At 38.7% G+C, this 24,009-nt stretch overlaps 1 protein-coding gene across 19 annotated transcripts in view; it reads left to right on the top strand.

Moving 5' to 3' along the window:
• LOC105467670 (EMAP like 5) overlaps nt 1–24,009 on the top strand; it is a 220,783-nt gene that overhangs the window by 131,404 nt on the left and 65,370 nt on the right. For 17 of the 19 annotated variants that reach the window (XR_011625648.1, XR_011625649.1, XR_011625650.1 and 14 more), the window contains 4 exons: nt 2,980–3,182; nt 4,109–4,220; nt 6,191–6,318; nt 11,652–11,793. Coding sequence is in view for 16 of the 19 variants with exons in the window: in XM_071099741.1 (XP_070955842.1) it covers nt 2,980–3,182; nt 4,109–4,220; nt 6,191–6,318; nt 11,652–11,793 (585 nt within the window). In the remaining 3 variants the exon portion in view is untranslated. The remainder of the gene's footprint in view (nt 1–2,979; nt 3,183–4,108; nt 4,221–6,190; nt 6,319–11,651; nt 11,794–24,009) is intronic. The other 2 variants (XM_071099739.1, XM_071099740.1) reach the window with 1 other exon arrangement.

The following is a 24,009-nucleotide window of genomic DNA, read 5'->3' on the forward strand; positions in this document are numbered from 1 at the left end:
GACCAGAAGTGGGGCAACTGCTACACTGAGATTCCACTGCCAGATAACAAGCAGTTGCCATTAGCAGAGTCTCTAGCTTGTAGGTGGGGGCCAGCCCAGAGTTGGGGCAGATGCTACTTACAGCCACAAACCAGGGAGGCAGACCCTGGGTACAGAGAAGTAAACAGACTTGGTCTCTGCAGCTCAGAGTGCTAACCTGCTCTAGTGGACGTTGTACAAAAACAGGTAGTGGCAGGATTTGGCATTCAGTCTGTAGTTTGCCTACCCTGCTCTAGAAGATACTTTGCCCTCTAGTAAAGGCCAGTTCTCCCACTTGTGCACTTGATACTTTCTGTCATCTACTCAAGGGCGTCACTCTAACTCTTCTACCCTTTCTCTACTGTATCATCAATTTTCCTCTCTACTGACTTTCTTTTTAGCATACAAGTGTGATGTGATTTCTCCATCTTAAGTAAGTGACACAAAACCCTCTTCCAACTCTGTTTTCCAGTTGCTGATCAATTTGTCATCTTACTTCTATGCTAAACCACCTCTAAACAGTTGTTCCTACTTTCAATTTGCAATTTATGTTCTCTTTCTTTCTCTTTAGAAAAGTCAAATCTAGTTTTTTTCACCTCACCACTCCACCCAGCTGCTCTTACAAGGTCACTAATGACTCTGCCTTCTATGTTGAGAAAAGACAGTCTTCTGAATACATTTGGAATCTGACCACTTTTCGTCATCTTCTATGATATCACTTTGGTCTGCCACCTTTACCATTTGCCCAGATGATTGAAATAGCCTTCTAACTCCTTTCATCCTTGACCTCCCTTGTATCTATTCTCAATCCAGAAGTCAGAATGAACCTCTTAATAAATCAGTTGCCAGATCTTGTCATTTCACTACTCAAATGTTTTGCATCTCATGTAAAACAAAAGTTGGCCATGTTTACAATGGCCTGCAATACTGCCTTTGACCTCTCCAACCCCATTTCCCATTACTGTCTTCCCTTCTTTGCTACTCCATACTGGTCTCCCTGGATGTTACTTAGCGATTTCAGTCTTGTTGTACTGGGGCCTTTGCCCGTGCTGCTCCCTCTGCCTGGAACACTCTTCTAGCATGGCTTGCTCTTGCTACCTCCTTCAACTTTTCTTTTTTTTTTTTTTTTTGAGACAGAGTCCTGCTCTGTCGCCCAGGCTGGAGTGCAGTGGCCGGATCTCGGCTCACTGCAAGCTCCGCCTCCCGGGTTTATGCCATTCTCTTGCCTCAGCCTCCCAAATAGCTGGGACTACAGGCGCCCGCCACCTCGCCCGGCTAGTTTTTTTTTGTATTTTTTAGTAGAGACAGGGTTTCACTGGGTTAGCCAGGATGGTCTCGATCTCCTGACCTCGTGATCCGCCCGTCTCGGCCTCCCAAAGTGCTGGGATTACAGGCTTGAGCCACAGCGCCCGGCCTCAACTTTTCATTTAGATACATCTTGATGAGGCTTACCTTAACCACCCTACTTAAAATGGACTCCTCCCGCTTCCTGTCTCCTTTTTATGCTTACATTTTCTCCAAAGCACCCATCATCATCTAACACACTGTATATTTTACTAGTTACATTTATTGACTGTCTTTCACCATGAAGCTCCAAGGAATTTTGTTGTCTTGCCTCTTTTGTTCATAAGTCTACCCCTGGTACATTGAATAGTGCCTAGCATGTATATTTCTTTTTTCTTTCTCTTTTTTTTTTTTTTTTTTGAGACAGGGTTTTGCTCTGTCACCTAGGCTGGAACGTAGTGGCACAATCATGGCTCACTGCAACCTCTGCCTCTCAGGCTCAATCTATCCTCTGGCCTCAGCCTCTCAAGTGGCTGGGACCACAGGCGCCCACCACCATGCCCAGCTAATGTATTTCTTGAATGAATGAAGGAGGGAAGGAATTTGTGAGTTCAATTGGGAAAAATGGGCAAAAGATATCAATAGGATTGATGACCAATAAAAATATGAAAATATGATCAAGCATAATATTCACAGAAATGCAAATTTAAACCACAATAAAATTCAGTTGGTGTTTCATATTCCCCAGTGTGACAACACAAACTGTTCCCAAAGGTGGGAAACAAGGAATTCTTTTCACTGTTAGTAGGAATGTGCATTGGTATATAAACTTTGGAAAACAGTTTGGCAAGAGCTGATCCCTCTTTGATCTATATGCTATGCCTTTTGCACATTACTCTATTACTATTCCCAGGCATTCCTAGAGAAATTCTTGCACTCGTGTAGAAGAGGCCTTTACAAGAATGTTTAAAGCAGCATTGCTTTTAATAGCAAAAACTTGGAAGTAACTTAAATGCCCATTAATAGGAAAATGGATAAACCATGGTATGTTTATATAATGGAATGCTATATGGTTATGAAAGTGAGTTTTCTAACATGTAAACAACTCTATAACAAATCATTGGTGAATAAAGCAAGTTGCAAAAGAATACATACAGGATGATATTTATAGAAAAATTTAAAACATGAAAAAATATGACATTGCTTAAAAATTCACGAATATGTTATATATAAAGGAATGCATGAGAAGAATCAGTATCACATTCACAATAGCAGAGGGTGAAGAAGGGAGATGAGATTGGCATGACATTTCAGTTACTCTGGGATCTTTTTGTAGGTCAGTGGATGTACAGGCATTCATTGTATTGGGGTTTTTAAATGCCTTTTTGTATTCTTAAATATGTCATAATGAAAACTTTAAAAAACATCATCAAAAGTGCTAAGGACTGATTAAAACAGACTTAGTCCAGGTCTTTGTTTATCTAAAAAGTTACGGTCTTAATGCAGATATGCAAGGTGTTACCCGCATCACTGATTGAGACACCTGTATTTTTCAGTTCTCCTTACTGTTGCATGCCTTTCTATTCAAACAACAACAACAGTAGAAAAGGAATTTTGCTTCTTTATAATTGCATACATTTTGAAAGTGGTACTTTCATAATATTTTTTGTGAACTAGGGGGAGGATTGATTGGAAGAAAAGGCTACATAGGCACACTGGGGAAAAATGACACAATGATGTGTGCAGTGTATGGATGGACTGAAGAGATGGCTTTTTCTGGAACATCCACAGGAGATGTGTGTATCTGGAGAGACATCTTTCTTGTAAAAACAGTGAAAGCACATGATGGGCCAGTGTTCAGTATGCATGCTTTGGAAAAAGTAAGTAACCTAAAGAGATTTCAAGTTAAACATAATCTGTCATGGAGAGTAAAGCGTTTTCAGAAGTAAAGGAACACTGCCTTTCTGCTTGGCTGGACTATCCAGCAGTAGTCTGTGGGCTAGGCTCATCTTGACTTTTCTTTGTTTCTCTTTTCAAACTCCTGAACACAGAATGAAATAGGTCTGCAGTGTTTTGTTTTGAGACAGGTCACTCTGTCACCCAAGTTGGAGTGCAGTGGTGTGATCACAGCTCACTGCAGCCTCCAACTCCTGGGCTCAAGAAATCCTCCTGCCTCAGCCTCTTGAGTAGCTGTGACTACAGGCAAGTGCTACCTGCTCCCATCTAATTTTTTAAAATTTTTCGGTAGAGATTATGTTGCCCAGTGTAGTCTCCAACTCCTGGGCTTAAGCTCTTCTCCCACCTCAGCCTTCAAAGTGTTGGATTACAGGCATGAGCCACTGTGCCAGCCAGGTCTGCTGTTTTTTTCTTTTTTCTTTTTTTAAAGTTTAACTTCATGTTCTTAAGCTCATGCTATGTGTCAAAAACCAGCTGTTTATATATAATCACCATATCCTATCAGGTAGTTACTATTATTGTTTTCTCATTTTAAGGATGAGGTTATTATGTAGACTCCAGGAGGGTATATGTAACTTTGAGTGGTAATCTGAGGTATAGTTACAGATTTTAGAAACTATGTTTCTAAAGCCCCATCCTAAAAGTAAAATGTTTAGTGTCACTGTAAGTATTATTGCGGATTCCATGTAGACGGTTTAAAAAACAATGAATTCTTATGCTTATTCCTATACTTTACAAGCTGTAACTTTTGGCTATATTCTTTTTTCTAGAAGTTTTCAATATAAGGAAAAAGGCTACTATTTAAAAAAAAATTTAGATTTTTGTTAACTTGGACCTTTTTTTTTCATAGGGGTTTGTAACTGGAGGAAAAGATGGTATAATAGCTCTTTGGGATGACTCTTTTGAAAGATGTCTCAAGACCTATGCTATAAAAAGAGCTGCATTGGCCCCAGGATCTAAAGGTGATTTGAGACTTATGGGAGATTTTTATAGGAAAAAAGATTAACTGCTTATTAATATGCTTGATCACTGAGGTGGAACACATGGCATATATTTTTCCTTCTTGTTGGGCATCAGCATTAAGTGGAAGAAATCACTTAATGATACCAGAATCATTGCCGTCTTTTCAAAAATCTATTTTCTGTGATGCACATTGTAAAATATTTGTGAAGTACAAGATTATGAATCCTAATTTTTAACATTAATTTTCCAAAGAAAATTTCCATGTGAACATCACAGTTATCACCAGTCAGGAACTTGTGTGCAACTTTGACATTTTGTTTCACCTTGGCATTTTGTTGACCCTGCCTCTCTAGCCTCACAGGCCCTTTTTCTGTTTGCCATTTGTTTGTTTGTTTGTTTGTTTGTTTGTTTGTTTATTTAAGAGACAGGGTCCTGCTGTGCTGCCCAGGCTGGAGTGCCGTGGTGCAGTCATAGCTCACTGAAACCTTGAACCCCTAGACTCAAGTGGTCCTCCTGCCTCAGCCTCCTGAGTAGCTGGGACTAAAGGTGCCTGCCACCATACTCAGCAAATTTTCAAATTTTTGTACAGCCAGGGTCTCTCTATGTTGCCCAGGCTGCTCTCAAACTCAAGTGACCCTCTAAACTTGACCTCCTGAAGCACTGAAATTACAGGCATGAGCCACTGTGCTTGGCTTTTTTTTTTTTTTTTTTTTTTTTAAGAGGAGGAAGGGTGCAAGGGCAGTATTAGGCCCAACTCCCTGTCCGCTGACCATCCTCCGGGCTGTGGGCCCAGAAGGTGCATTTTCTTTTGAGCACATTTCTTCCTTTAAGGCATGGCATCACACTCTCCCTGACCTCTGGGCCTTTCTACATGTTTTTACTTTTTCCTAAAACATGTCCTTCCTCTTCCCTCCTACCCCCTCCAGTTACTTGACAACATACTTATTTTTCATATGTCAAACCTGATCTTTTTTCTAGGATGATTTCCCCCACCTGTACTCACCTCCTCTTGAAAAAGTTCGATTCCACTGCTATGTGCTCCTATTTCAATATGCCCCTAACACAGGGTCTGTTTTCCTCATTGTATGCTCTGGAAGGGCAGGAGTTGGGTCTATCATCTTTACTAATGTGTTGCTGAAGCCTCCCTAGGACAAGTAGACATAAATATAGTCGGCCCTCTGTATCTGGGGGTTCCATATCCTCAGATTCAACCAACTGCAAATAGAAAATATGCGAGAGAAAAATAAAAGGTAACAATAGAACAATAAAAATAATATAAATTAAAAATACAGTATAACAGCTATTTACATAGCATTTACATTGTACTAGATATAAGCAATCTAAAGGTGATTTAAAGCATATGGGGGCCAGGCGTGGTAGCTTGCGTCTGTAATCCCAGCACTTTGAGAGTCCCAGGTGGGTGGATCTCCTGAGCCCAGGAGTTCAAGACCAGTCTGGGCAAAATGGCAAAACCCCATCCTGAAAAAAAAAAAAAAAGGAATGATGTATGTGGATTATATGCAAATACTGCTCCATTTTATATGAGGGACTGGAGCATCCATAGATTTTGGTGTCTGTGGTGGTCCTGGAATCAATCCCTGAAGGATACTGAGGGCTGACTATGTATCTTGAGTTGAATTAAAATTACTAATAAGAATATTGTAAATACTCTAAGAGGGGCAGGAGATGGATAAGGAAGGGCTAATGTAAGAAGAGGTAAACAAATAGTTGTCAGAATGGTAGGAGGAAATCTGAGAATAGAATCATAGAATTATAATACATAGGTGGTACTTATTTTGAGATTACTCAATTGAATGATTGGGGATAATGTAGTACATTTATTAGAAAAAATACAGGAGAAAACCTTGTAATATGATTTTCACTGTCAAAGTAGCTTAATTGGCAATATATACACCCTTGTATTATAGTAACTGTATGTCTAGAAGAACATCTTCATTTAACATTTCAGGTCTTCTCTTGGAAGATAATCCATCTATACGTGCCATATCCTTAGGACATGGTCATATTTTAGTTGGCACAAAGAATGGCGAAATACTAGAAGTGGATAAAAGTGGCCCAATAACACTTCTGGTTCAGGTAATTTTAAATGCTAATTTGCTTTTTTTTCTTTACATACAATTGATTATTTCAATATATAAGAGCCAAAAGTTGACAGTGATGAAAAATAATGTTAAATTAGGGAAATATTTGTTAATGTATACAGAAAAAAAATCAAATTTGGTTATAGCTAAATGATTGGGTATCAGTAAATATACATATTCTTATATGGAATAATTGCCAATATTTTAAGTAATTTCTTATCACAAAATAAGGGACCAATGAAAAGAAAAACCAGTTGTAATTAATTTAACCCAGTCTGTTTTTAATTTTATTTATGTAAGGTATATTTGTTGAGCCTAAGGCAATTATTTTTCTCTGAAACTCTTTATTAGGTCATTCTTAAGTTTCTAAGGAAAAATAAAAATGAATATGTGAATGTATGCTAAAAGTTTATTGTTGAAAATTAAATATCAGTGAAAAGATATAAATAATAAAACAATCCAGAAATATAAAAATTATGTGATAGAGATGTAAAATTAAAAAGCAAGATTAGGTGCTGGTTATATGATCCTTAACATTTCCATCAGGAATGCTGGATTTGATTTGTAGATTTATATTTCTTCCATGTATTATATTTTTCTGGAAAATAGGGAAATAAATTAATACCATAAAACAGTAAATGAAATAGGATACATCTTGTTGAAAAATTGTCCTTATGCAACTCTACATAGCAACACCAAACTTTGGCTTGCCTTTTTACCCTGAAAAACAATTTTCTTTCTTAATACAGACTTATTTCTTCTGCAACCCCCACTTCGCTGTTACACCACCAATGAGCACACCTAGATGAGAACACTGGGCAGGCTTTAATGTTAATGTAACATTTTGATGGGTCAAGGAAAATTTGTAAACAGATGACGAAATGTTATATGTTAAATTAATTGGTGTCTTACTGTTTAATTTCACTTACATAATATGCCTTTGAAGTAAAAAGATGGTGAGGTCATGGTGTTTAACATGTTTGTGATGTCTTGGAAAATATTAACACAAGTATGCTTTTACAGATGAATCCAAATATGAAATTATTAAAAACACAGTTTCTTAACTGTGAAAAAAGATTTAGAAGTCACAAATAATGTCTGTTACGAGAAAAACTTTAGACAAAATAAATTTAACAGAGTTAATCTGCACATTAAAAGAGGGCTGGCTTGGTGACTCATGCCTGTAATCTCAGCATTTTGGGAGGCTGAGGCAGGCAGATCACTTGAGCCCAGGAGTTTGGGAAGATGAGGTGGGCAGATTGCTTGAGCCCAGCATGAGCAACATAGTGAGACCCTGTCTCAGGAAAAAAAAAAAAAAAATCATGAATTAGGCAGCACTGGAAAAGGCTCAGAGAGATCCACTGTAGCAGTGTGGGCAGTGAGATTTTATAGGCTGAGTCCGGAAGTAAAACAAAAAAAAAATGTATTTGATTGGTTAGAATGGAAAGACCTCACTTAGAGATTGGTTGCCAGATTCTGATTGGCATAGTCTCTAGTTTCATTTCACTGTTTACATTGGGCTTTGGTTTGCTTACATAGGAACCTAAAGCGCCAAACCTTTGGCCTCCCAGTTAAAATTTTTTAAAATGTCCTGTTGTTTTTAGTATTTATTGTAGAGTTCAAGATTTCAATTGTCTTATTTTCTTCTTGAGATTGGAAACAAGATAAGGATACCAGATCACACCATTATTGTCCAGCATTTTGTGTGAGGTCTTAGCCAATCCAGTAAAACAAAACACTAATTAAGGTGTATGTGTTGGAAAGGAATGGACAACAGTATTGGTATTTTTGGGTGTTATAACCCTATACCTTGAATATCAAGGGAATAAACTGAAAAAATATTAGAACTAATTAAAGAGTTCTGTAAAGTGATTAGATGCAAAATCCACTTATAAAAATCAATAGTGTTTCTATACACTAGCAATAACTAGTTAGAAGATATGATATTAAAAATGCTACTTGCTGGCTGGGCACCGTGGCTCACACCTGTAATCCCAGCACTTTGGGAGGCTCAGGCAGGTGGATCACAGGTTTGAGACCAACCTGGCCAATGTGGTGAAACTCCGTCTCTACTAAAAATACAAAAATTAGCCAGGCATGGTGGCAGGCACCTGTAATCACAGCTACTCAGGAGGCTGAGGCAGGAGAATTGGTTGAACCTGGGAGGTGGAGGTTCCAGTGAGCCAAGATCATGCCACTGCACTCCAGCCTGGGCAACAGAGCAAGATTCCCTCTCAATAAATAAATAAATAAATAAATAAATAAATAAAATGTTACTTGCACCAGGTGCAGTTGCTCATGCCAATAATCCCAGCTACTCAGGAGGCTGAGGTGGGAGAATCACTTGAAGCCGAGTGTTCAAGATCAGCCTGGGCAACATAGTGAGACCCCCCCACACACACACACCTCTAAATAAAATAAAATTAGCTGGGTTTTCTTGCACACATGTGTAGTCCAGCTACTCAGGAGGCTAATGTAGGAGGATCACTTGAGCCCAGGAGTTCAAGGGTGCAGTGAGCTATGATTGCACCACTGCATGGCAGCCTGAGTGACAGAGGGAGACCTCATTTCTTTAAAAGAATGGTGCTCACACACAAAAAAATACAGTAACGGGGAATAAATATAGCTAAAAATATACTCGACCTGTGTTAACAAAACTGTAAGATTTTACTAAAGAATAAAAGAAATAAGTTATATAAATTTAATCACAATCAAAATATTAATTAGATTTTTTACAAATTCTGGAAAGACATTAAAAACCATATAGAAGAAAAAATATTCAAGAATAGTTAAGAAAACTTTGAGAAACTCTCCATGCTAGAAATAAAAATATTATAAAATGATAGTAATTACAAGTATAGGAATATATGTACCCTACAGAAGTGTTTACATATATTTAACAACAACAACAACAACAACAAACTGTACAGTGTTTGTAGCAGCATTATTCCATGGATCACTTTGGGGAGTAAGTGCCATCATAACATTAAGTCTTTCAGTCCATGAACATGGGATAAGCTCCCTATTTAATTAGATCTTCTTTTAACTTTTTCTGAGTGTATTGTAGTTTTCAGTGTATAGATCTTGCACTCATTTTGTTAAATTTATTTTTAACTTTCATTATTTTTAATGCTGTTATAAATACAATTGTTTTCTTAATTTTGATTGTATATTATTCATTTCTTGTATATCAAAATGCAGTAGATTTTCACATTAACCTTATAACCTGTAAACTTGCTGACCTCATTTATTAGTTCTGATAGTTTTATAGTGGATTATTTAGGATTTTCTGTATACAAGATTATGTCATCTGTAAATACACGTAGTTTTACTTCTTCTTGTCCAATCTGGATGCCTGCTATTTCTTTTTCTTGTCCCATTGTCCTGACTAGAACCTCCAGTACACTGTTAAATGTAAGTGGTGAGAACAGAACATCCTTGTCTTGTTCCTGGTCTTAGAGTGAAAGCATCTAGTCCTCCACCATTGAGTATAATGTTAACTTGGGTTTTTCATAGATGCTCCTTACTAATTTTAAGTTGAGGAGTTACTACCCTTTTATTCCAAGTTTGAGGAGCATTTTCATCATAGATGGGGAGGGATTTGTCAATTTTTCTGTGTCTATTAAGCTGATCATGTGGTTTTCATTTTTAATTCTGTTGATATAGTATATTACATTCATTGATTTTTTATGTAATGTCAATCTTGCATTCCTAGGATAAATCCTACTTGGTTGTGGTATCTAATTTTTTATATGTATTGGATTTGGTTTGCCACTATTTTGTTGAGGATTTTAGCATTAGTATTTATAAGGGATATTGGTCTTTAGTTTCAGGCTTTAATATCACGGTAATAATGACTTTATAATATAATTCAGGAAGGGTTCCCTCATCTTTGTCTCTTTCCTAGACCACACCCAACTGTTAAACTCCTTTAATTGCTAGCTTATTGCTCTATTATTTTCAGTTTTCAACATTTTCCTCAGGTATAAATTGTGCCACAGGCTAAACCAATCAAATTCAGGTTCCTTTAAAGGGATACTTCCCAAGGTTAGTGTTTGAGGTTTGTTTCTGACTCCAAGCAGGCTCCTCCCAGCTAGTTCTCTTGGACAAACTAGCTGGCCTACAGTTTAGCCTATATTTCCAGTGAGCCTACCAGTCTCCTCCCAATTCCTTTTTATTAGATTTTTTTTTTTACAAATTCTGGAAACATATTAAAAACCATATAGAAGAAAAAATATTCAAGGATAGTTAAGAAATTTTCAAAACAATTTTCACCATTTTTGAGAGCATACTTACGCATGAGCTTTTTCACACTCCTCTGTAAGTGAAGTCAGTTCCTTTGAGAAGAGATTAGGAGCTATCTGGTTTTCTGGTTGTCTCTCCCTCCAGGCAAAATCTCTGAACTAGGGCTGTGGAGTTGAGAGTGAGGTCAATGGAATCCTTATCTTTGAGTATCTCAGGCTTTAGGCCCTGAGTACTTGGTAAGGGGAGAGGGGACGGTGGACAGTAGTCTCAGCTGTTCCTGAGTTTCCACCAGGACCCCATTATTCTCAGAGGCACCGTATCCAAAGTAGAGCCTCCATCTGGAGGAGGGGCTGGGCAGAAGCTATCTCTCATCTGTCAGCTGAGCTCAGTAAGAATTTAGCCTCAGCAACAGGAGACTGAGGGCAGGATGAGAAATGCTGACATCCTGCCCTGCCTGGGAAGATAGCGCTCTGAGCGGGAGCTCTAGGGAGAGAGAGCCTAGTGTTCTTGGTTGCATCAGTCTCGGAGTTTCCATCTAGATAAGGAGAGAGGAAGGGAGTGGATCTCAGTTTAAATACCATAGACTCTTACTGTTCTTAACAAATTTTAGCAGATTTTTTTGAATAAATGTTCCTTCCTTTGTTGCATCTCCTTGGAACTATTTTCAGAGACTTTTAATGGTTGTGTTTTTTTTTTAATTGATTTTTACTAGTTTCACTGGTGAGCAGGTCTGTGGAGCTCCTCATTCTCTGATGCAGGAAAGTGCCTCCTGTGTGGCAATTACTAACATTCCAGAGCAGCCGATTCCTATTCTCTCCACCCAGAGAATGTTTTAGGATTACAAGCTAACTTTAATTGTCGCTTGATTATATTGTAATTGTGGAGCTAAAGTTGTTACAGAGATATTTTATTGTGTTTCCCAAAGATAAACAGAAAAGTTTTGTTAGACTTACTCACTATTCAGTATCCTATCTATTTTCACATATTATTGAATGTTATCTTTAGCTTTATTCTAAATACAACTGTGTATAAATACACACACACACACGCATACACTAAATTGATCCTATGTTTTCTTTATAGGGACACATGGAAGGAGAGGTGTGGGGTTTAGCTACACACCCTTATCTGCCTATCTGTGCTACTGTAAGTGATGATAAAACCTTAAGAATATGGGATCTCTCTCCTAGTCATTGTATGTTGGCTGTCCGGAAGCTGAAAAAGGGTAAGAGGCTCTTAGACTTGAACATAGGTTAAACTGTCACGTTTTCTAACCTTTACAAATATAAGAAAGCAAGACTAGGCACATTTTAAAAAGACTTTAAATATGTTGAAATATTTATTCAACGTCTACTTGCTCATGGTGCCACATAGAGAAATGTAATTGTACTCAGTCTTTGCTTTATGGGACCTCCTATCATCATGCCTAAACTGAGCAAATTTCCAATAACTTGTTGAATAAAGAATATAGGAAGTAAACAGAAGCTAAGTTTTTCTCTCCTTTGTGACTATGGATTATACATAATTTAGAACTGGAAACTTTTCTAAGGCATAGTGGGGACTAAAAATAAAATAAAAAAAGAACTGGAAACTAAGAGGGTAGACAGTTGAGGGAAGGATATTGTAAATAGAACTTAGTCCATTTGTAGGAGGCAGATGAAGCTGTCAGGTAGAGAGATGGGCAAGGCTCAATTATAGGAGCAAGGCCGTTACTATTAACCTAGGGTAGTTGAAGATATATGGGCAGCTTCGAGTTTCTAAGCAAAGTGGCAGGGAATATTATAGGATGAGGATACTATAGGAAGAGTGCTAGTTGCAAAAGTTAGGAATAGTTACTGTAAAAAATATGATAGCAAGGCTGGGCATGGTGGCTCACGTCTGTAATCCCAGCACACGTTGGGAGGCCGAGACAGGAGGATCACTTGAGCTCAGGGGTTCAAGACCAGCCTGGGCAACATGGCGAAACTCTGTCTCTACACAAAGTACAAAAATTAGCCAGGCATGATGGCACATGACCATAGTCCCAGGTCCTTGGGAGGTGGAGGTCGGAGGGTCTCTTGAACTTGGGAGGCAGAGGTTGCAGTGAGCAGAGATCATGTTCCTGCACTCCAGCCTGGGGGACAGAATGAGACCCTGTCTCAAAGAAAAAACGAATATATATATATATATATATATATATATATATATATATATATATATAAATGGCATCAACAGATGAAGGCAAGGATTATCTAACCACAGTAAAGGCCAGTTTGAAGATAGGTAGCATGAATTGTAATTCTTCTATTGACTTAAAAGTCATGGTCTATTCTCTTTTAGAGTTACCGTTAAGTATTTAATATATAAACAACTAATAATCTAAAGTTTATCACAGTCTGTAGAACACTTGAACTCTGGTCACTGTCCTCCCCTTTTTTAGTTATTGATGTCCAGCTTTGAATTTTTTTTACCCTCAATAACCCCCTTCAATTGTCATTATTATTGTTTTATTCAGTCATTGTTTATTCAGGATTTTTTGTGCTTATACATTTCTTTGTTTACCTTTTCTTCTTGGATATCGTACTTTTTGCTTTTATCATTTTCTTTTTCCTACCTTAGAGTTTCTTTAATGAAAGATTTGTTAGAAATTTACTTAGCTCCTTTTGTCTGAATCAGTGGTTTATCAAGGGCAGAATGGTGGAAGTGGTCTATCCTGGCAGCAAAAGTATTTTGTCACTGACATCACTGTTCCTAAAAAGCAGATTAATTTTTATTCAGTTTTATTATTATTATTTAAAAGTTCTCTATAGGCAGCATGTTGACACTTAGAATAAACTGTTACAACTACCCTGACCTTAGTATACCACTAGTCTGAACATATTTTGATTTTTTACTCTCATTCTTAAATGCTAATACAACTGCTTCTGGAGTTCTTGGTTGAAATATATGAGTCTTCTTGTTTCCACTTCTCTCTTTTACTTTTTTCTGCAGTTCTGTGGTTTAATAACATCATGCATGTCTCTGAATTCATGTATGCTGCTTAGGATTTGTTGTGCTTTCCGAATCTGTGGATGTATGTCTTATATTAGTACTGAAAAATTGTCTGCTAGTGTTAGTGGCTCCTTCTAGGACAAGATCTTTACGTTAGGTTGTATAGAAAATTCATGATTCTATATTTTTGTTTTTAAATATTCTTCGTTAAGGGCCAGACACGGTGGCTTATGCCTGTAATCTCAGCACTTTGAGAGGCCAAGGTGGGCAGATTGCTCGAGCTCAGGAGTGGAAAAATCCTGTCTCTACAAAAAAATACAAAAATTAGCTGGGCGTGGTGGCGTGCATCTGTAGTCCCAGCTACTTGGGGGGCTGAAGCAGGAGGACTGCTTGAGCCCAGCAAGCCAAGGCTGCAGTGAGCCATGAACACGCCACTGCACTCCAGCCTAGGTGACAAAGTGAGACCCTGTGTCAAAAACTTATATATATTCTTCTATATTCACCTTTATTTTAATTTCTATCATTGATTCAAGAGGAAAACAGGTGGATTTTAACTTAAAAGGGATATGTGTGGTTTTATACTGGTTAATTATAACAAGATCACTAAAGTCATGCTGGATTAAATATTATAAAACATAGTATCTCTTTGAATCATTCAATAAGCAAATACTGTTTTCCTCAACAAATGAATGTACATCTATTATGATCCTGAGACTTAACATTTTATAAAAAATAATTCACTATATTTAAAGTAGCTTGTCATAGGAAAATTTCTAGCAAACAGCTCAATTTTATGGCAATCAGTTAAAGAAGTATAAAAATGCAACATGGCTTAGTGATTATGATTTTTTTTTTTTTTTGAGACAGTGTTTTACTCTGTCACCCAGGCTGGAGTACAGTGGCACAATCTCTGCAACTTCCACCTGCCAAGCTGAGTGATCCTCCCATCTCAGCCTCCTGAATAGCTGGAACTGCAGGCATGCACCACCACACCTAGCTAATTTTTGTATTTTGTGTAGACATGAGATTTTACCATGTTGCCCAGGCTGGTCTCTAACTCCTGGCTCAAGCCTGCCTTGGCCTCCCAAGGTGCTGGGATGACAGGTGTGAACCACTGTGCCCGACCTAATGTTTATATTCTTAATGTTCATGAAGTAAATGCTTTCTAAATTTTTGCCAGCCTTTTGCACTTTTCTATATAATGACATATTGGAAAGTTTCTTTTTTTTTGAGATGGAGTTTCACTCTTGTTGCCCAGGCTGGAGTGCAATGGCGTAATCTTGGCTCACTGCCACCTCCACCTCCTAGGTTCAAGCTATTCTCCTGGCTCAGCCTCCCAAGTAGCTGGGATTACAGGCAGCTGCCACCATGCCCAGCTAATTTTTTGTATTTTTAGTAAAGGCACGATTTTGCCATGTTGGCCAGACTGGTCTCGAACTCCTGACTTCAGGTGATCCACCTGCCTCAGCCTTCCAAAGTGTTGGGATTACAGGTGTGAGCCACTGCTTCTGGCCATACATATTGGAAAGTTTCTGTTAAAAACTTATATCCTCTAGATTTAAGTTTTAATTATAATCAAATCTGAGTTTGTTTTTTTTTTTTTTTTCGAGGCAGAGTCTTGCTCTGTCGCCCAGGCTGGAGTGCAGTGTTGCGATCTCAATTCACTGCAACCTCCACCTCCTGGGTTCAAGTGGTTCTGCCTCAGCCTTCCGAGTAGCTGGGATTATAGGCACCCACCACCATGCCTGGCTAATTTTTGTATCTTTAGTAGAGAAGAGGTTTCACCGTCTTGGCCAGGCTGGTCTTGATCTCCTGACCTCATGATCTGCCCACCGTGGCATCCCAAAGTGCTGGGATTACAGGCGTGAGCCACGGCACCTGGCCAATTCCGAGTTTATAATGGACTTTCTGTTTTTTAATTCTACACTGTTAGTCCTCGTCTTGCTCATCTCATGTTTTCCGTCTGTCTCTGTGTAGCATCTGTGTAATTTTTTAGATCTTTATTCTAGTTTTTAATTCTTTTTATAGCAGTTCATTCCCATCTGTTTTTAACCTACCCATTAGTTAATTTTGATAATTGTCACTTTTATAACTTCTATTTGTTTTCAAGTTTGCCTGAGATATTTTAATGTCATACTTCTTGTTTATATTTTAGATCTACTCTTTTCTATCTTTAATCTTAACTACCCATTTCAGATAAAGAATATAAAATCTAATTATCTCCAAGGATCTCATTATGCTGTGTTTTTCTTCCCATTCTTTGGATGTTTTCTTGTTTGTTTGTTTGTTTTTTTTCTGCTGACTCCCTCCTAGTGGTCCACCTTCTTGTGCATTTTATATTTGTATTGTAAGTTCATGTTTGATTGGGCTTTACCTGTGGGAATCCCATGATGTCTGCATCGAGGGTGTGTGCTTCTGTAGAGATTATGTGTTTCTTTCTTCAGGTGTCTTGTGTGCTACCATCAAGAACCACTGAAAATTTATTTAACTGGGATTACATAAATCATGTAATTAGTATAATTTTGAATCTAAGGTTTGCGAAAGCCACCCTGTGTTTGTGAATTCTCAAGTATGATTTTTCCTCCTGTATGGAGAACCCAGGCCAGGTTAGATAAGCTTCTTTCATAAAGTCTTTATTGCCAGACACATTTTTAAAAAAAGGTTTCTCTGTTTTTCTCCTGAGATATGGTTGTAATTCTAGAAGAAAATGACAATATGCTGTTTGGAGAGTTTTTGCCAAAAAAAAATTGCATGTAATTAAATATCTGTATTTTATTTCTTACGATATTCATGAGTCAAAAAAATTTAAAGTAAAATTAGTGAAACTAAATATATAATTTAATGTTTAGTATATTGAAATATAAAAAGACAAAATCATAACAATGTAAGTATAGCTGTGCAGTATTTTAATTATCGATAAATTATTACCAATAATTTTTTACTAGCTAATTTTTGTATTTTGTGTAGACATGAGATTGTACCCTGTTGCCCAGGCTGGTCTCTAACTCCTGGCTCGAGGTGAAAAATGAAGAAAGTTTCAGCATAAAACACTGAAATAAAATAATTGATGTTTCTTTTAAAGCAACCTTGAAGAGCAAAGTTTATTAATGATATTATTGAGTTGAAAAGTAATTAATTTTGAGCAAATTTTTCCAATGACCTAAAAGGCCCTTACTATATGCTACACTATACTATACACTACTCTATACACTAGTCAGAGTAATGGTGAAAAATAAGTATAATCCAGTTCTAAATTTCCTGTGACTCTTTTATCATCAGATAATACTATCTCTTGTTTGATGGCTTCGAGGACTTTTTTTTGAAAAAGGTTTTTTTGTAGGGACTATAGCACCTTTATTTTTTTATTTTTTATTTTTATTCTTTGAGATGGAGTCTTGCTCTATCACCCAGGCTGGAGTGCAGTGGCGTGATTTTGGTTCAATGCATCCTCCACCTCCCGAGTTCAAGCGATTCTCCTGCCTCAGCCTCCTGAGTAACAGGGACTACAGGTGTGCACCACCATGGCTGGCTTATTTTTGTATGTTTAGTAGAGACGGGGTTTCACCACGTTGGCCAGGCTGGTCTTGAACTCCTGACCTCAAGTGATTCACCCACCTCAGCCTCCCAAAGTGCTGAGATTACAAGCATGAGCCACCATGCCTGGCTATAGCCCCTTTTTTGATAGCAAGCTATAATATTTATTTTAAAGAAAACATTTCCAGGTTATATTGTCTTTAGATTTATGATTTGTAGAAGGAAATTATAATTCATTACTATTGTATTTGTTGTGAGTTGAGTTGTGTCCCCCTGAAAAAATATGTTGAAGTTCTAACCCCCCAGTACTTGTGAATGTGTCCTCATTTAGAAATAGAGTCTTAGCAGATACAATCAGCTTAAGGCAAAGGCATACCAGATTTGGTTGGGCTCTAAATCCAATGACTGATGTCCTTATAAGAAGGCCATGTGAAGATATAGGGACACAGACACACTGGGAGAATGCAGCATGATGATGGAAGCAGAGGATTGGAGTGATGTACCTATAAACCAAGGAGCACCAAGGATTGCTACAACCACCAGAAGCTAGAGAGAACAAGGAAGGATTATTCCCAAGAACTTTCACAATAGAGCATAGCTCTGCCAACATCTTGATTTCAGATTTCTAGTCTCCAGAACTGTGAGAGAATGAATTTTTGTTGTTTTAGGACACACAGTTTATGGTAATTTGTTACAGCCTCTAGGAAACCAATACTGTGTTCATATTCCAGTGTTCAAAAAGTCTTCAAATTAGAGTAAGAATTTTTCTCACAGTATCCATTTTGCTTAGTTGACCATTATCTCTGTGAAACTTGAGGGAAGAAAATTTTTCAAAAAACTATATAACCCATGTTTACTCTGGATGCTAATGATTCAGAGATAACATTTTTTTTTTAAATTTGGAAATAATGGTATTAGATTATCACTATGAGTATTTTGGAACCTAAAATTAACATAAAAATTTGAAAGCTAGTACTGTAATGAGTACAATTAATGTACGTCCCTTCATGAATTCCAGTTTTGTCTAGGAGGTTCAGGTGCAAGACTAGTCTCCTATACTGTTAGGGCAGATGTGGCTTTAAAAATTTTTTTTTATTTTACGTTATTTTAAGTTCTGGGATACATGTGCAGGATGTGCAGGTTTGTCACATAGGAAAACATGTGCCATGATGGCTTGTTGCACCTGTCAACCCATCACCTAGATACTAAGCTCCATGTGCATTAGCTGTTTATCCCAATGCTCTCCCGCCCCCCTGCCCCCCAACAGGCCCCAGTGTGTGTTCCTCTCCCTGTATCCTTATGTTCTTATTGTTCAGCTCCCACTTATAAAGGAGAACATGCAGTATTTTGTTTTCTGTTCCTGTGTTAGTTTGCTGAGGATAATAGCTTCCAGCTCCATCCATGTCCCCACAAAGGACATGATCTTGTTACTTTTTATGGCTGCATAGTATTCCATGGTGTATATGTACCACATTTTCTTTTTCAAGTCTATCATTGGGGGGAATTTGAGTTGATTCCATGTCTTTGTTATTGTGAATAGTGCTGCAGTGAACATATGTGTGCAAGTATCTTTGTAATAGAATGATTTCTATTCCTTTGTGTATACTCAGTGATGACATTGCTGGGTCAGATGGTGTTTCTGGTTCTAGGTCTTTGAGGAATCACCACACTGTCTTCCACAATGTTTAAGCTAATTTACATTCCCACCAACAGAGTAAAAGTGTTCCTATTTCTCCACAGCCTTAGCAGCATCTGTTGTTTCTTGACTATTTAATCATCGCCATTCTGACTGGTGTGAGATGGTATCTCAATGTGGTTTTGATTTGCATTTTTCTAATGATCAGTGATGTTGAGCTTTTTTAAATATGTTTCTCGGCTGCATAAATGTCTTCTTTTGAGAACTGTCTGCTCATGTCCTTTGCCCACCTTTTAATGGGGTTATTTCTTGTGAATTTTTTTTAAGTTCCTTGTAGATTCTAGATACTAGACCTTTGTCAGATGGACAGATTGCAAAAAATTTTCTCCCATTCTGTAGGTTGCCTTATCATTCTGATGATAGTTTCTTTTGCTGTGATGAAGCTCTTTATTTTAATTAGATCCCATTTGTCAAATTTTGCTTTTGTTGCAATTGCTTTTGACATTTTCATCATTAAATCTTTGCCTGTACCTGTGTCCTGAATGGTATTGCCTAGATTTTCTTCGAGGGTTTTTATAGTTTTGGGTTTTACATTTAAGTCTTTAATCCATCTTGAGTTAGTTTTTGTATAAGGTGTAAGGAAGGGGTCCAGTTTCAATTTTGTGCATGTGGCTAGCCAGTTTTCCTAGCACCATTTATTAAATAGGAAATCTGGCCGGTGTGGTGACTCATGCCTGTAATCCTAGCACTTTGGGAGGCCAAGGTGGGCAGATCGCGTGAGCTCAGGAGTCTGAGACCAGTCTGACCAACATGGTGAGACCCTGTATCTACTAAAAATACAAAAATTAGCCAGTTGTGGTGGTGTGTGCCTGTAGTCCTAGCTACTTGGGAGGCTTAGGCAAGAGAATTGCTTGAACCCAGGAGGTGAAGGTTGCAGTGAGCTGAGATCATGCCACTGCACTCCATCTTGAGAGACAGAGCAAGACTCTGTCTCAGAAAAAATACAAACAAACAAATAAATAAATAGAAAATCCTTTCCCCATTACTTGTTGTTTTCAGGTTTGTCAAAGATCAAACGGTCATAGATATGTGGTCTTATTTCTGACCATTGAATCTATAAATTACCTTGAGCAGTGATACAGTTTGGCTGTGTCCCCACCCAAATCTCATCTTGAATTCCCACATGTTGTGGGAGGGACCTGGTGGGAGGTAATTGAATCATGGGGGCAGGTCTTCCCGTGCTGTTCTCATGAGAGTGAGTCCAATGACATCTGATGGTTTCATGTGTCTGGCATTTCACTTGCTTGCACTCACTCTAGCCTGCCACCCTGTGAAGAAGATGCCTGCTTTCCTTTGCCTTCTGCCATGATTGTAAGCTTCCTGGAACTCAGGAAGTGTGGAACTGTGAGTCAATTAAATCTCTTTCCTTTACAAATTTCCCCATCTCAGGTGTTTCTTCATAGCAGTGTGAGAACGGACTAATACAGTAAATTGGTACCAGTAGAGTGGGATGCTGCTGAAAAGATACCTGAAAATGTGGAAGCAACTTTGGAACTGGGTAACAAGCAGAGGTTGGAACAGTTTGGAGGGCTCAGAAGCAGACAGGAAAATGTGAGAAAGTTTGGAACTTCCTAGAGACTTGTAGAATGGCTTTGACCAAAATGCTGATAATGATACAGGCAATGAAATCCAGGCTAAGGTGGTCTCAGATGGAGATGAGGAACTTGTTGGGAACTGGAGCAAAGGTGACTCTTGTTATGTTTTAGCAAAGAGACTGGTGGCATTTTCCCTCTCCCCTAGAGATTTGTGGAACTTTGAACTTGAGGGAGATGATTTAGGGTATCTGGAGGAAGAAATTTCTAAGCAACAAAGTATTCAAGAGGTGACTTTGGTGATGTTTAAAGTATTCAGTTTTCAAAGGGAACCAGAGCATAAAAGTTCAGGAAATTTGCAACCTGACTGTGATAGAAAAGAATATCTCATTTTCTGAGGAGAAATTCAAGCCAGCTGCAGAAGTTTGCATAAATAATGAGGAGCTGAATGTTAATTCCCAAAACAATGGGGAAAGTGTTTTCAGAGCATGTCAGAAGTCTTCACGGCAGCCCTTCCCATCAGATGCCTGGAAGCCTAGGAGGAAAAGATGGTTTCACGGGCCAGGCCCAGGTCCCGCCTACTCTGTGCAGCCTAGGGACTTGGTACCCTGCATTCCAGCTGTTCCATCTATGGCTGAAAGGGGCCAAAGTACAGCTTGGACTGTTGCTTCAGATCAGAAGCCCCAAGCCTTGGCAGCTTCCATGTGGTGTTGAGCCTGCAGGTGCACAGAAGTAAAGAATTGAGGTTTGGGAACCTCCACCTAAATTTCAGAGGATGTATGGAAGTGCCTGGATGCCCAGGCAGAAGTTTGCTGCAGGGGTGGGGACCTCATGGAGAACCTCTGCTAGGGCAGTGCAAAAGGGAAATGTGGGGTCGGAGCCCCCATACAGAGTCCCTACTGGGGCACTGCCTAGTGGAGGTGTGAGAAGAGGGCAGCCATCCTTCAGACCCCAGAATGGTAGAACACCAGACAGCTTGCACCATGTGCCTGGAAAAACCTCAGGCACTCAATGCCAGCCCGTGAAAGCAGTCAGGAAGGGGGCTATACTCTGCAAAGCCACGGGGGCGGAGCTGCCCAAGACCATGGAAACCCACCTCTTGCATCAGCATGACCTGGATGTGAGACATGGAGTCAAAGGAGATCACTGGAGCTTTAAGATCTGACTGCCCTGCTGGATTTTGGACTTCAATGGGGCCTGTAACCCCTTGGTTTTGGCCAGTCTCCCCGATTTGGAACAGCTGTATTACCCAAAGCCTGTATTCCCATTGTATCTAGGAAGTAACTAACTGCTTTTGATTTTACAAGCTCATAGGTGGAAGGGACTTGCCTTGTCCCAGATGAGATGTTAGACTGTGGACTTTTGAGTTAATGGTGAAATGAGTTAAGACTTTGGTGGACTGTTGGGAAGGCATGATTGGGTTTGAAATGTGAGGACATGAGATTTGGGAGGTGCCAGGGTCAGAATGATATGGTTTGGCTGTATTCCCACCCAAATCTCATCTTGAATTCACACGTGTTGTGGGAGGGACTTGGTGGAAGGTAATTGAATCATGGGGGCAGGTCTTTCCTGTGCTGTTCTTGTGATAGTGAGTCTCACAACATCTAATGGTTTTATCTGTCTGGGATTTCACCTGCTTGTACTCACTCCATTCTGCTGCCCTGTGAAGAAAGTGCCTGCTCCTCCTTTGCCTTCTGCTATGATTGTAAATTTCGTGGGGCCTCCTCAGTAATGCAGAACTGTGAGTCAATTAAATCTCTTTCCTTTATAAATTACCACGTCTCTGGGGTTTTTGTTGTTGTTGTTGTTGTTTTTGAGATGAAGTCTCACCTTTTTAGCCCAGGCTGGAGTGCAGTGGCACAATCTGAGCTCACTGCAACCTCTGCCTCCCGGGTTCAAGTGATTCTCCTGCCTCAGCCTCCTGAGTAGCTGAGATTACAGACATGCACTACCATGCCCAGCTAATTTTTGTACTTTTAGTAGAGACAGGGTTTCACTATGTTGGCCAGGCTGGTCTTCAACTCCTGACCTCAAGTGATCTGCTCGCCTCAGCCTTGCAAAGTGCTGGGATTATAGGTGTCCGCCACCACACCCAGCCAGGTATTTCTTCATAGTGGTGTGAGAACAGACTAATACAGGCAGTATGGCCATTTCACAATATGGATTCTTCCTATGTATGAGCATGAAATTATTTCATTTGTTTCTGTCCTCTTTTATTTCCTTGAGCAGTGGTTTGTAGTTTTTGAAGAGGTCCTTCACTTCCCTTGTTAGCTATATTCCTAAGTATTTTATTCTCTTCATAGCAATTGTGAATGTGAATTTATTCATGATTTGGCTCTCTGTCTATTGTTGGTATATAGGAATGCTGGTAGTTTTTGCACATTGATTTTGTATCCTTTGACTTTGTTGAAGTTGCCTATCAGCTTAAGATACTTTTGGGCCGAGATAATGGGGTTTTCTAGATATATGATCATGTCATCTGCAAACAGAGACAGTTTTACTTCCTCTCTTCCTATTGGAATACACTTTATTTCTTTCTTTTGTCTGATGGCCCTGGCCAGAAATTCCAATATTGAATAGGAGTCGTGAGAGAGAGCATCCTTGTCTTGTGCTAGTTTTCAAGGGGAATGCTTCCAGCTTTTGCCCATTCAGTATGATACTCATTGTGGGGTTTACCATTATTATTTTGAGGTATGTTCCATCAATACCTAGTTTATTGAGAGTTTTTAACATGATGGGATGTTGAATTTTATCGAAGGTATTTTCTGCATCTACTAAGATAATCATATGGTCTTTGTCTTTAGATCTGTTTATCTGATGAATTATGTTTATTGATTTGTGTATGTTGAACAAGCCTAGCATCCTGGGGATGAAGACAGCTTGATCGTGGTGAATAATCTTTTTGATGTGTGCTGGATTCAATTTGCCAGTATTTGATTGAGGACTTTTGCATCAATGTTCTTCAGGCATATTGGCCTGGAGTTTTCTTTTTTTGTTGCATCTCTGCCAGGTTTTGGTATCAAGATGATGCTGGCCTCAAAAAAATGAGTTAGGGAGGAGTCCCTTTTTTTCAGTTGTTTGGAATAGTTTCAGAAGAAATGGTACCAGCTCCTCTTTGTACCTCTGGTAGAATTCAGCTGTAAATCTGTCTGGTCCTGGGCTGTCTTTGGTTGGTAGACTATTTATTACTGCCTCAATTTCAGAACTTGTTATTGGTCTATTCAGGGATTCAGCTTCTTCCTGGTTCAGTCTTTGGAGGGTGTATGTGTCCAGGAATTTATCCATTTCTTCTAGATTTTCTAGTTTATTTGCATAGAGATGTTTATAGTATTCTCTGATAGTTGTTTGTATTTCTGTGGGATCAATGGTGATGTCCCCTTTATCATTTTTTATTGTGTCTATTTGATTCTTCTTTATTAGTCTAGCTAATGGTCTATTTTATTTATTTTTTCAAAAACTGGCCCCTGGATTCATTAATATTTTTTGAAGGGCTTTTCGTGTCTCTATTTCCTTCAGTTCTGCTCTGATCTTGGTTATTTCTTGTTTTCTGCTAGCTTTGGGGTTAGTTTGCTCTTGGTTCTCTAGTTCTTATAGTTGTGATATTAGGGTGTCAATTTGAGATCTTTCTAGCTTTTTGATGTGGGCATTTATGGCTATAAATTTCCCTCTTAACACTGCTTTAGCTGTGTCCCAGAGATTCTGGTATCTT

Source organism: Macaca nemestrina, chromosome 7, assembly GCF_043159975.1.
Source record: "Macaca nemestrina isolate mMacNem1 chromosome 7, mMacNem.hap1, whole genome shotgun sequence".
In the NCBI taxonomy this organism is placed as follows: domain Eukaryota; kingdom Metazoa; phylum Chordata; class Mammalia; order Primates; family Cercopithecidae; genus Macaca; species Macaca nemestrina.